The sequence below is a fragment of the Lathamus discolor genome, chromosome 1 (assembly GCF_037157495.1).
Source record: "Lathamus discolor isolate bLatDis1 chromosome 1, bLatDis1.hap1, whole genome shotgun sequence".
In the NCBI taxonomy this organism is placed as follows: domain Eukaryota; kingdom Metazoa; phylum Chordata; class Aves; order Psittaciformes; family Psittacidae; genus Lathamus; species Lathamus discolor.
The window spans coordinates 74261742-74276285 of record NC_088884.1 but is presented as its reverse complement, the minus strand read 5'-3'; the positions used below and the strand labels follow the sequence as shown (position 1 = coordinate 74276285).

Sequence of the window (14544 nt, the reverse complement as noted above, 5' to 3'; positions counted from 1 at the left end):
ACTCACCTACCTTTACCTGATTTCTTTCTTTATTAATAGAAATGGCTTTAATTTCTATTAAAAGGAAAAGGAAGCCTGCAAAATAAGTTGTTCTAGTGTATGTAGGCCAGGGGGTGATGCAAAAGAACTCTTCCCCAAGTCAGTGCAAACCAGCAATATTTCTCAAGGCAGATCAATTTCACAAACTACATGTTTTATTATTTCAATTGTTATTTTGGTTGGGGGGGGGGGGGATGTTTGTTTGTTTTGGTTGGGGTTGGTTGTTTGTTTGGGTTGGTTTTGTTTTTTCCAGCTTTTTCTACTGTCCTCACAGGAGTTTATGTCCTCAGCCAACCTATTTTACTCTTCACTTAAAAAGACAAACTACAAAACCTAAATAAAACAAAACCCTAACACTGTTTCAGTTTTCAGTGTTCTCATTAGCCTCAACCATCTGAGAACTTTTACTCTGTATTTCCTTAACCAAGTTTTAAGTTTTCACTGGGTCGAGCTGGGGTGGAGTTAGCTTTCCTGAAGTACTGTAGATTTAAACTACTTATATTCTACATTTCAGCATATGTATTGCTAGCAAGAAATAACCTTCCTAATTAGAAGTGCCTGCATTTTTACAATGCTGAAAAGTTGGAGAATTCACTCGTGCTTCAAATTAATATTAAACTGATACTGTTGGAAGATTTTTAAGGGAAAAAAGCTTTTAACATAATGATTCAGAAGCTAATTTATTCAAAATAGGTGACTTTTGGTTTACTTTAAAACAGAAACAGCAGACAAAACTTTTATGACATTTTAGTTCATTTCAAAGCAAACCAAGTATCTTACAATACATATGCACATACGTTTTGTACATCATCTGATTACAAAAAATAATGCTTTTTTTCTTTGAATGCTGCTAAAACAAGTAGCTGAAGATACACCACCAAATTTCTGCTTGAAAAGATTCAGTATCCTTTCCCACATAAAACTGCACTATTCTGATGTCTCAGCAAAATAGAGGGACAAACCCTGTTAAATTAAAAATACCAAAGCTTCGTATGTCAGTACAAATATTGTTTTGTGAAGTGAAACACTGCTCCCATACATTGCTACATTAAAACAATTCGTTACCCATTCATATAGAGGCACTTTTGCTTTTATATTTACAATGTTGGTAAAATGCTATACCTTGACCATTTTCCTTTGATTACAACCCTCCCTTTGTAATCAAGCCAAGAAAAAACACCACAGTATTCTTTGGAATATAATACACCAGATATAAAGTATCTTTCAAATAACCATTACTTGTTCTGTTACTGTGTAATTTTTTATTAGCATATATTTCTTCCAATTCCCAATTAAATACTACAAATAGAGGGATGAATTATCACACTGTGCTTTAAAGAATGTCAACATTAATAAATGTATACTGAATCTAAATGAGTTACATAAACTTCAATTTTCCCTTAGGGCTAAAAAAAAGCAGCATTGACAGAAACTTGCAAAAAGATTTGGAATGCAAGATCAAGGACCTGTTAAGCTGATCCCAAACAACTTCACCTCCCAACATTCCATCTAGTTGGCAACATCCACTGCAAAAAATGCAGTTACATTTCTTTAGGTAACCCTTTTTATAAAAAAGGATAAAATGGCCATGAACTACCAGTTGTAAAGCAAGATCTGCTGAAAACTACCTAAGTGCAGGTTTCCTGCAATTACTTGTTTTCATTGTTTTGCATTGTCAACAGCTCCAGCAGCTTGTATATCATGAAGAGTACTGCAGAGATGCTAACTGCAGAGGCATGATTATTTTTCTTCGTATCAATGTAGTTAAATGTCAAGCCATAAAAGACACTTATGAGAGATCTTAAATGCTTATCACATTTTGAGGTAGACTGATCTCCAAAATAAAGCTCTTCTATACTTTGATTCGTTCATGACCAACTTCCTTTTGGATCCTTCTCCTTGGAAATATCTTTCTTTTAAGTGCAATTAGCTGATGAGAGAAAACAAAAAAATACAGTAGTTAGTTTTCTGCTGTGCTAGAGGTGCACAGTTCATCAGGCTTTTATCCTAAAATCTATAAAATCTGTACCATCCATGGTCATCAAGACAACACTGCACAGAAAGTTAATTCAACTTCATCTATTAGGCGTGCCCATTTCCAATGGACTTCGCAATAACCAGAATACAAGCACAAAGTAAGTAATATAGTATGCCTATATTCTGATTATTTTAAAGATAATTTGTGTATTTATATTAACACCAGGCTATATTCAGTTTCTAAAAGATAAACATGAAGCTGGCATTTTAAGCATTATTTATAGACCTAGCTGTACTACCAAGTTGAGAACCCCCTTCCAAAAGCAAGTTACTAATGGAGGATGAGTTTTCTAATATATACAAAAGGCTGAAAAATCAAGAGAAAGATTCATGCAAAAGTTACAGGTGGGAAAAAAAATAATTAAAAGCCAACCTTTCAAGAATTACACCCTCTTCATCAGACCACGGAAAGTGTTACTTAAGGCCCCAACCTGCAAAGAATTACCCATACAATTTGTTCCATTGTGTCCCTCTTAGTTCAGCAGGATTAATCATGTTCAAGAAAGCCATTTTATGCTTGCAGAAGTGGAGGGTTTTTTTCCTTTGGGTCAGATTCATAACCTTTTGAATTCAACTGAAGTCTTTGCAATTACTTAGGGGTGAAATTTAGATAAGGCCTCTAGATACCTTAAGATTCTCTTCAGGACTAGAGTATAACTGTTACTTAAATTTCTTTCCCATTAACTTACTTTGAACCTTTACCAATATGTTTGTTAACAGACCAAGAATTTAAAAAACAATTACGGATTCTGAGCATCCAAATTTGGCACACAGATGATGGTCCTGACAGCCACAAAGCACCTGAAAAGGGAATACTGCTTTCCTTTCCCCCATGTGACTCTTTTCAAGGAATTTCAACATGATGACTTAAAATTAAAGCAACCTGATCATTAGTCATGTAACATCAGTACTTCCTTTATGAAGTTAAAATCCTAGATACTCTTCAAAACCTATTTTAAAAAATTATATTATCCTGAAGATACACTAGTTCATTAAGTGCTGCAGATTTGATAAGGTAGTAATTTTACCTGTTCAGCAAAAAACGAGATGACTGTAAATACAATAAGTGTTACTAGAACACAATGGGTCCAGAATTTGAGCTTGTCTCTATATGCCCTCCTGCACAAAGAAAGAAGGAAACAGAAAAACAGCTTCATACATTATAAATACAAATATATAAATTTTGAAGCGTTTTCATGAGATGGGCTGAAAGGGTGGCTAGAAGAGGATGGAAGCTCTATTTTCACAGAGAGCCACATGGAGAGGACACCGGGCAACAAGTACAATTTGCCTGGGAGAGATTTCATCTTGATATAATTATTTTTACAGTGAGAACAATTCCCAGGGACATTGTGGAATCTTCATCACTGGAGGTGTTCACAACATGGCTGCACGGGGTACTAGGTAATCTCATCTAAGCTCGCTTTCCCACAAAATGGCCAGATGATCTTCTGAGATCCCTTCTGACCCGAGCTCTTTCATGAGTCCAAAATGTTTTGATAAACATGGATTTCCACCAGCACTTGAGCATGCTTTAACCCATGCTAGTAGAAATCTTTGGCTATGAACAAACAAAATAAAGTGTCCTTTTAAAGCTAACAAAGTCTCAGTGGATGTCCTCAGAGAGCCAACAATATGTCTACTCTTCCAGCACAAATTTCTAGAGATTAACTGCTGAAATGGGTTTGCTCTGCACTCCTTCTGCCACTGCTACAGCTTGTAACACTGCAATCCACACCTATTCTTGGCACCTGCAATCGTTCTGATTCTTTGTACGGTACATCTCTCTCTCCTGACATTTATTTCTCATAATCTGCTGATCAGCAACAAGATTACTAAACTTGTCTTCTTGTCTCATTCTTCACTGTACCTGCTAACCTTTTGCTTGTATTCTCAAATCAACTACCCTTGAAGTTTCTGAAATTATTGTTTATAAAATGGCAAGAGGTAAACACATAAAATTTTCACACATTATGTAAAAATGAGACACATGTATCTTTTCTGATGATTATCCACCTGATTATTGCTGACAGATTAAAAAAAACCCAAAACAACCCTTAATGAGAAATTGAACAGTTTATATTGCTCCTGTGCAACAGGCATTCCAAACGGGGGGGGGGGGGGGGTGTGTTAAAGAAAGCCAGAAGTCCTGAATTACTTAAAATTATAGCCACCCATACAAACAATTTTTTCTTGAAGTGGGTTAGAGCCAATCAATGAAAAGCTAATGACTAATGACTTCACGAGCACCAGAAAAACCCAAGTCCTGCAAATCTCAAATCGTGGTCCATTCAAATCTCATCACATTATTTTCACCTTTAACTCCTTCATGAAAATGCTGGGGCGGGGGGGAAGGAGGGAGGAAGATTGCTTGTACTGATATGTTCTATAATTCTACGCTACCACACTACAGTAACTTGAAGAGAACCTGTGTAACATACCATTCTTGGAGTTCATGCATGTGAAGGAAACGATTCCGATATTCTCTTGGCAATTCAAATTGGGAAGGTATAGGAAACATTGATTCATAAAAATCCCTAAGCACTGCTTTCACTGTTTGAGCATCCTTATGATTGTGATCAATGTTGTCATTTAGGCAAACAAATTTTCTAGAAAACAAGAAGTCATTGTTAGAATATTTCTTTAATAATATAGGTACTGGCAAATCAAGAACAAGAAATCCTTTTAAACAAAAATCAATACAATATCCTTTTAAAACCAAATTGATACATTGGAAACTGGCAATCAGCTTCCTAATTGTTGCCTTATTTTAAATTGATTTGACTTTAATTCTATGAACACCAAGGCTGACAGTGAGTCAAAGCCTTTGCAGAATCCAATGCCAAGACACATTTCTCTCTCTTGTATTTATATAATGCTGCCATCTAACGGGCATTAGTACGCATTATCCCAGAGCCTACCACTGGATACAGACAGCAGGTAAAAGGCCAGCATTATAATTTGGGTCAGGGCTTTTATAGTTTTACATAAATTATCGTGAGTAACGAAGTGAGCTTCACTGTGGGAAATAAACATACTAAATTATCAACAATTTACTGTGTATGCTGCATTCTCTAGAGAAAGTCAACATAAAAACTACAGAAGATTGTACAAGTGAAGGCAAAGCTTGGTCCCAGGCTTTGAGTTACTGAGAACATTATATAAATTGTATATTACTTGACATGACTTGAATCACAGACCCAAAGCTGATTGTGTATAATCAACCAAAATACAAACAACCACCACCTGGATAGAATTTGTATGGAAATCACTCTGACCAAATAAGCATGCTCCCAGTAATGCCTCTGCAGAGAGTTATTTCTATTATAAGAAACACAAACTATCTAAGCTACTATAAATTACGGAAACTAAAGTAGCAGCTAGTGTGCCACTCTGACCTGGTACTTGACAACAAAAATTCCCTTTCCCGCATTTGGGTAAGGTTATGTGCTTTATTTATATTGTGAGATACAAGACCCTTACATTTTTCCCAGAGGGAGAAACTGAATCTGGTGACATATGCCTTGTAATCGCTAACCTTTGTAAATAAGTTGTTCTGGTCAGCTGTATTCTTTATAGTATGGTGTGCTCTTTCAAAGAGCAAAGTTCAGACTTCCTACATGAAGCTGGAAATAACCAGAATTCTAGAGCACAGGAACTGGCCTACACAGGCCATTACCACTTTTCCTCAGCCTGTCCTGAACCTGGCATAACTGGTAACCTTGCTCTAGACAATTATGTGCAGATTATAAACAGTCATTCAAATTACTACATGTAAGAAGAACAAAATAAGCCTCTCCTCTTCAAAGATCAGCAGGCTATGTCTACACTATCAAGTAATACTATGCAAAGCAGCTGGTTATGGCAATCATGTCTACACTATAAGCATTTTGGGAGTTCACTCTGGACTATCCTTGACCTTATCCCTTGGACTGGCAGCTCATTAGCCCTGGGAACGTATTAGCTGCTCTCCTGGAACATATATCCCTGGGTAGTTTCATCTTAAATACACTACACATAGCAAACCAAAGCACAGTAAGTAGGCGTGATGAGGATATTAACCAGTTTCAAATAGAAAGACTGTTTTAACCCCTCCAAAAGAAACCAAACCTGTTATTCTTTGGCTATTCCAGAATACTGCCTAGACAATTAAAACTCACTTTTCTTTAAAGACACTAATGTCAGTAAGTGAACAATACTTTTAGTCCATCCCAAGAGAGATACTGAATACCTGTTTTTAGACACTGTGTATAATTACTGTTTTATATTCAGGGAAAATGTGGCAAAGAGAAGGAAATGGCATGCCTGCATAAGCATGCGAGCTCTGCTTTGCTAACAAGGTATGGCTACAGTACTGCACTTAGCAGGAATACAGCCCAAGCAATTGATGCAACCTCACTTCCCAAGCCAGCCAAAAGTCTGGGTCTACAATACACTGTGTTCCTTAAGAATAATAATAATAAAAAAAACACAACAAAAAAAACCAACAAAACAAAACCAAAAGGGTATGTATGTACAGAGTCTCAAGGTGAGTCCATAATAGCATGCCAGAGCCTTATATGAAAATCAGGGAAGATTCAAGACAGACCAGCTCACCTGCCTCATCTTGTCTGCCTAAGTTCCCAAAAATAAGTCACCCTCACTCAAACACATCCTCATTTAAGGACGCAGTCACTCCACAGAGCAGGCAGCTCCATTTTAAGTTATTAGCAGGCCTCAATCCATTAGACATACTCATACCACAGCCAGCACAGCATCAGGGTAAGACTGACATCAGCAACCACTCTTCAAAATAAGAAGCCAGTGACTCCAAGCATGAACTTGAACACTGAAGGTGAGAACCTCATGTTACATGCCTTCATTTGCTTGAAATCACACTCACATTTAAAACAAACAGATACAAAGAGAGAAGGAAGAGGAAGCAGCAGGATGAGTTAGGGCACTGCCCACTTTTCCTTCGAACTGCGTCATGGTGGGAACCGGAATGCAGGGTTTATGTGGCCACTCTTGTAAGGAGGAGCAAGAGATACAAACCACTCTCAACTGCATAATGTCTCAAAGCTTGCATTCCGCTTTCTGAATGAATGACCTAGCAAGTAGTACAGTGTAAGAGGCAAGTGAAAAACTGCTCTTTATGTACTTTCCTCCTTGCTGTTTTTTGACGCTTGTCAGACTCCTCCTTGAAACCAAACTCATTAAACTGGCAGAGAACTCTCTAGTTTTCTAAAGACAGAAGCAAGATGCAAGGTAGAAGTGTGCAACCAAAAGCAAGGGAGGAAAGGAGACCAGTGGAAGCACTGTCTCATTAGTCAGTTAGCTATTAAATTATCTCACCATATCTTGTTGAATCCCAGTCTTATGCAATGGCCTCAGCACTACAGTTAAGTGCTTCTGCAAAGCAGATTCAGACTGAAGTCTCAAATACATTATCATTTCCTTTCCAAGGTGATTGTTGTGAAATGTAGTCTACGACATCTATTTTCCCCATTTAGCCCAGTCATTTCAGATGCCTAATTTCAGCACTTCAGTGCCTACTCTCACATCTGGATATTTAAACCTTTCACCACTGCAGAATGGAAAAACAGGCCTCCCTCCCAGCTCTGGATTGCTTCTCACCAAGTATTTGAAACAAAAAAAAAAAAAAAAATTAAGACATCTTGCCATGTTGTAATAGAGCATGAAAACACGATGGATAAGCAAAGCTGATTTTTGACCAAAATAATCCACACCTAAGTTTTATTTTAAAATTGCTACATAAAGCAAATCAAAATGCTCTTTAAAACAAAATTGCCTAACTATAAACTGTAAGTCCTCCAGAATGGCAAAAATGAAAGCCTCAAAAATAGCTGATGTTTACCCATAAGTTTTCAAAGGGTTTAGATATATAAAAATGTAATAAAAATTAATGAGATAAGCCCTACCATAGAGAATGCAGTCACTTAGCTTTAGTTAAATGGAAAACATCACAAGTACTTTTGATTAAAATTGGTCTTACCCTGTAACACAGAGCGTAGAAATACACAGCAATGATTTTTTTTTTTTTTTCAACACACGAACAGTTTAAACAATTGAAGCAGGAAATTAAAACCACCTCAAAACTTCATACAAATCAAGAAACAGGATACCTGGGATTTTTTCGTATGTCATCCAGCTGCCCAACTACATGAGACACATTTGTGCGAATCATTTTGAAGGCAATTTCCTCTTCTCCCATGATTTCAAACCTTATTGTTAGAATAATATTTCTATATTAATAAAGCAACGCAAAGCCAGGCTCAATAAATATTAATCTTCTATTTAATAACTTATTTCTAATCTGATTGACCAACTTTCAATACAATTTGCCATTTGCTTTCTATCATTGTATTTACATGTTTTTCAGCTAATGCTCTTGCACAGAGCCACTTTCCTATTGATTTATTAGTAGCCACCCATAAATCAAAGAACTGAATTCTAATACCAAGTACACAAATTACAAATTTTGGCATAAAAGCAACAATTGATCTGAGAGTAGTCATAATACCATACTATTTACTTGTTTTGTGTTTTAAACACAATTCAGAGTTGTAATTTATAATTACGCTTCAGATATGAGAAAACACATTCTTCTTTTCCAGTCACCAACCCCAGAAAAATCTTAGAATTACAAAGAGTATATAAAACTACAAAATTAAATGCAAAGAAAACCTCTCACCCATGTAATCAATAGCAAACAAAACAAGTAGATAAAATGCAGAAGTATTATATCATCTCTGGAGGATGTCTTGAGTTTGAAGGAGCATTTGACCCCAGTGTAGCAGTCTTACTTGAGGTACCTCATTGTTCACCCTTCTTATCTTGCTACAAGAAAATACCCCTCCTGTTCTTTGAAGTCTCACCTGAGAACCTACTGCATTTCTAAAGCTCACAAAATTAATAATTTAGTATTAGAGTTCAACAGAACAAAAGAGGAGCATATATCCTAATGATATAAATACATTACTAACAATCAGTTTAAGTTCAGCAAATTCTTGCCCCCACTCCAACATTTTTCAATCTCATTTGTTGTGTCAGCTTTTCAGTTTTAACCTACACTCTCCTGGGAAGGGAATTATTTATAAAGCTTACAGCACAACTTGAAGTGCTATGAATTAATGTATAATAATGTCCAAAAGCTGCCCTAAGCAGCACCTGTAACTTTCTTTCATTCTACAGCTTTATTTGGCTTTGTAGCCCCTCCTGGGCCAACTGCATGCTTCAGATCGCTGGTAAGGTGATAGGCAGAAGACAAGACGGTAAGCTCCATACCAGCAAACAGCCTCAGTGGCATGCAATTGGTTTGCAGGTCTCAGAAAAGAAAGATATGAGAGAACCTGATCTCAGGCAAATCTATGTAAATACAATTATTGAAACAAACCCATGATCATGATCATGGTTTGTCCTGCCCTTTCCAAAACAGGATGGAAACCCTTTTCTTGTCCCCCTACCTCTGTATCACTTCTCCTTTCAGGAGAACTACAAGGTAGTTCGTGTTAAAAGTGCTTTTCCTTTCCTCTTTTTAAGCATCAGCAGAAAGACGGATGAAGCAGATTTACAACTTCTAGGTACAGAACAGACTCTTTTCTCCAGTTCATGCTACTTTGAATGCCCTCACTCACTATATATAGTCAATTTATACAGACATCTAAAGATACTCTGGCTGACTATGGTACAGCACAAATTAGGATCTGGTCCAATGACAGAAGTAGCATGGAAATATTTAGACAACTACATAAGAAATTATGAAAAAAAAAAAAAAATCACATCATTCTGTAAAATGAAACATTAGTAGATATCAGTATGTTTCTTCAATTTCACTGTTAAATTAAATGGAGCTAAGATTTGTTAACATACAATCTTTGAACATGTATGTATTTATACCTTACTGCTTTATAGAATCTAGCACTGAAACAACATACTGTTAACAACACACCTGTATTTGTTTTTGTCCTTGTATGCCTTACGAATCCTGTCAGTCACAGGTTTGCAATTGGTCACTAAGTTTTTTGTTACTGGAGGCTGAAAAAATCCAAACAACCCATTGTTTAGATTATAGGTTATTGAAAATTACAGTCTGTTATAAAGATATACTTTGTAGAAAAGTTCTGTTACACCTAGGAAGGCCTGCATATGCTTTACTCTCCTGGAATGAAAAGCAATAGTTTCTTGATCAACTGTTGAAGGGAAAACCAAACCAAACCAAAAAGATACATGTGCATCATATCACAATTTCCTATGCATACAAATATCATATGAAAAATGCAGATTGTTTGTTGCAAAAATATTGCAACTTCTAGATTTCATCGTCAGTAAGATATTCAGAAATTCTAGCTCATTTGACAGCTGCCTTTGACATTCCTCTGGCAGAGGCCACCAGTCATACTGGCCAGGCAAACTCTGCAGAGCAGCTGATACAGACAAGGCTGTATTTCTATCACAGCCTATGATGAAACTATTCTGGGAAGTAAAATCCCTGTTCTCAAGGGATATTTCTACCATAGTAGACTCATTCTAAGAAATTTAGCTGTTGCAGACAACAGAAATAAAAATAAATTAGGCCTCTGTGCTAAGCACTAATGCTATTTTGTGACTATCTGACCTGACAGATATCATTAGTACATTAGGCATTACTGCTTAGATTAGTAATATTTTACTAACTCTCCAAAAATATTAAAGTAATTTGACATTGTCACCAACTACTGAGACTATTTTTAACCCAACCTTAAAATACATTCATGGCAGCCGTCCTTTATTATTACTTTTTAAAGTTTTTACTTCACAGAACTTTGCAGTCTGAATTGAAAGGCATAAAAAGGCAAAATGAAGGCAGGCTATATTGGATGTAATATTTTCAGACTGTGCAGGGCTCTCAAATTCACACTTCCATTTCTTAAAATGTGACTGAACAGAATGGCTTTATGTAGAACTCTGCTGGGATTCAGACTTAAGGGAAAATCTTTTTATAACCTTGTAACATAACCTGGTAAGAATACAAGGCAGGACTGAGGTCCAGAGGGAAGAAATAAAAAAAGAAAAAAACAGTCAATGTCCATATACATTTATCTATACATGCATTGTAGATCTCTGTATTATAATTTGCATGTATTGGAGATCAATAATGCTCTTTACTACCCAGAAGTTAATACTCACCAAAATGATCTGTACTCACCAAAATGACTTTTGCCTTGATACAGTATTAGTTTGAAGTGAGAGGGCACCGGGTCATCAATTTAGCAGAGTACACACACACATTTTTTTCAAATGCATAGGTTGATGCAGGAATTAAATTCTCATTGTAAGAAAAATTTAGTTATTCATATCAGATTTGAAGATGCTAGATTCCTACATTCCATCAGGTTTTAATGAGAACTTAACCACTAAAATGAAAATAAGGACTTACATCTTAAGGAACATCTGGTTTTAAGACCTCATTTTTCACAGAATGGTTTAGATTGGAAGCAACCTCTAAGAGTCCATCCATCTAATGGTTTAGTGGCTTTTTGGATTTTCTTTTGTTTTTAAAAACAGGGGTTATAATTCACATAAAGACTTATCAGAAAGTTCTAGTCAGAAGGCTTACTGTCTTTTTTGTTCACAACAGTGGATTTTCCTAACAATGATGACTTTTTGAATCCCATATAAAATAATATTCTAAAGCTCATTTTTCTGTGTTTCTGAAGCAAATGAATGTCTTTTTAAGTTAGGAAGTAGCTTGTAAAATTTTTATTTTCTAACACTTAAATCATGTACATACAAGTAGAAAATTTTGTAAACACAAAAACAAACCAGCACAGTCAACACACACTCAGAAAAGAAACCAAGTGTCTTTTGAGACCAATGTTTCTTACCAGATTGGGATCATAGTATGCTTCCTGAGTTGGTGGAATAATATGTATCTGAGTGATGTTGGCAGGCAGAGCTTTAGAACAATTTATTAGCATTTGTTCTAGACCAGTCAAATCCTAACAGAAAGAAAAGAAGGTTAAAAAAAACAAGAACCCTGTTTTCTCACTGACATAGTTCTAAAAATCTAGGGTGCACAGGCATATGGTATCTACAAAACAAATTTTCATGCTACTGTCAGAAACTGAAGACTTAATATTCAATAGCACCCAATTCAATAACTGCTTATGTCAGTGTGACTCCCCATACATCTAAACAGGAAACGCATACCTGAACTGAGACCAGATAAAGCATGACAATGTAATTTTCATTTTTTAAATGAAAAACACCCTTTTACTGGTGATGTCAGGACAGTACAGAATTCCCAAACCAGCAATCGCATATTAAATCCCAAATTGAGCAAACAAACAGAAAAGTGAATTGAAAGGACAGGAAGATGATTTTCTGACCAAGGCCAGGAACACACTAAAGCAAGGCTGTGTTCTAGCTATACCAATGATTTTTGTGGTGTTTCAAGAACAAATTATTTGTTTTGTGCTAATTCCTCTCTGTAAAGCAGAAATAGTACATTTCATTCTCCACCGACTGTCCTCAAAGTGTGAGTCTTTGTATATGGTCATAGTATTTACTCGTATGACTTCTTTGCTACCATTTTTATCAGTTCTTTCTTTAGGCCACAAGTTCCTCAGGGCAAGAACTGGTTTACTACGGCAAGAGCAAGAGTAAGCACAGCAGGATCCCACTCTTCACATTGACTTTTACCAGTGAACAGCTTTCCTGACAAACTCGCACCATCTGCTTTCTTGAACTCTGACATCAGTGATCCATTTTTCTGATGCTGCTAGAACTCAATTTAACTGTTGACTTCATAGAACAACGTTAAAGTAGAACATTTTTATTATATCCAGCTAAAATATAAGAATTGCCAAACGTTACAGAAAATATAAGCAAGGATAAATAAAGGTTTGACTCATTTTAATAGGTGTGGACTGTAAAACTGAAGTTACTCAAGTTACTGGTAAGGAAAGAGTACCTGCAAACTTAATGGTAATTCATGGATTCTCGTGGCCAATGTGCGAATCTCTCTGTCAGACAAAATGCCTGACTGGTCTGTATCAACCTCATCGAAGATCTGAGAAATGTTCAGCGGCTGAACTGCACTCATAAGATAATAGAAATATGAAAAAGCAAACTGCATATCTTCCGAGTGCCGCACTTTGTGAAATGATGTCTTGTCAAACTCTTCAGGAAACCTATGTAAGAATATAAACTAATTTAGTACTCCAGTTTCTGAAAGCAAAACATTCCTTACCTAAAAATACATTCTCAACTGGAATTTTAAAAGGTCCTCAAAAGTCTCTTTATGTTAGCACAACTATCATGTTGTAATAAATTCCCTATTTCCTTTTGCGAAATACAATTTTAATGAGTAGCCATCAATACATTGGAAATGGCTACAGCAAAGCATCAACTGAAAGGTGGAATTACCTAGAGTTTTACATTATTACAAACACAGACATACTCACATATCCTGTAGCTCTTGCATAACAGTGCGGTCAATCATATGAGGCATATGAGCAGGGACTTTTCGAGATGTAAATCCAAATTTGCTGTTTAAAAGCTTATTTACATATCGAAGGGAATCAGCAAACGTATCTTTCAACTGCCTTCCAAAATATTTGCCATCAGTAAAATATGACATTTGTTTGAGTAATGACTCTTCTTCCTAAACAGCAGGACAAGTAGAAATCAAAGTTACATTACCTAAAAGAACAAAAACATTAAGCAGACAGAAAAAATGACATGTCAGCCAGGTCCTAACTCTAAAGCCCCTGTTTGCTATCAGATTTACTTGTAATACCACCTTTTTAAATTATTCATCCATATTGGAATAACTGACATCCTATGAATATGAAGATTCCTAATGCAAAATCCAATCTCAGATGAACAGAAAAAGTTACTCTTAAAAACACTGCCCCTTTACTATTTGGTGTAGTGCAAAGCAGCTGCTACCAGATGAAGCACAGTATCTATCTTCTGTTCCAGAGGTTTTCAAAACTGCCTAAATGCTTTAGCTGGAAGCAGAGGAAGCTTCCTACATTTTTTCTTGACACAGTCTGGATATTCAGTTTTGTTGGCAGACTTGCAATTTAAATTTCAGAACTCAAGTAATGACCATTACACACGTTTCTTTTTTTTTTTTTTAATAAACTGGATCCATCTTTGCATAAGTGCATTCAAAACAAAATTTCAGGTTTCAGTTGTAGTGCTATATACATCTGAACAATAGCACTCTGCCAACATATAATGAATAAAAAGAGAATATGACAACAACGACAAAAAAAAGGCAGTAGAAAGGGAACAGAAAGCTATTCACCTAGCTAAGAGAGGCCCAGATCATAAACAAAATAGATTTTACATGAAAAAAATCAAAAGGAGCTTTGAAAAAAACCACCTTATAATTGCCTCAAAGGCAAGGCATATTCCAAATGTATAGATCACAGTGGAAGTATTCCACTAAATGCAGAAAGATGCAAGGATTCCAAT

General features: G+C 36.0%; 1 protein-coding gene across 3 annotated transcripts in view; it reads right to left on the bottom strand.

Annotated features, from left to right (window-relative positions):
• Nucleotides 1-700: 700 nt before the first annotated feature.
• Nucleotides 701-14544, bottom strand: part of GNPTAB (N-acetylglucosamine-1-phosphate transferase subunits alpha and beta) — a 43471-nt gene continuing 29627 nt past the window's right edge. For 2 of the 3 annotated variants that reach the window (XM_065680540.1, XM_065680558.1), the window contains 8 exons: nt 13524-13723; nt 13031-13250; nt 11943-12056; nt 10028-10113; nt 8202-8300; nt 4518-4685; nt 3105-3195; nt 701-1969 (listed from right to left, as the gene is read on the bottom strand). In XM_065680540.1, coding sequence (XP_065536612.1) covers nt 1892-1969; nt 3105-3195; nt 4518-4685; nt 8202-8300; nt 10028-10113; nt 11943-12056; nt 13031-13250; nt 13524-13723 — 1056 coding nt within the window. In that variant the 3' untranslated portion in view covers nt 701-1891. Of the gene's footprint in view, nt 1970-2449; nt 2508-3104; nt 3196-4517; nt 4686-8201; nt 8301-10027; nt 10114-11942; nt 12057-13030; nt 13251-13523; nt 13724-14544 lie in introns of all 3 variants that reach the window. The other variant, XM_065680549.1, reaches the window with a different exon arrangement.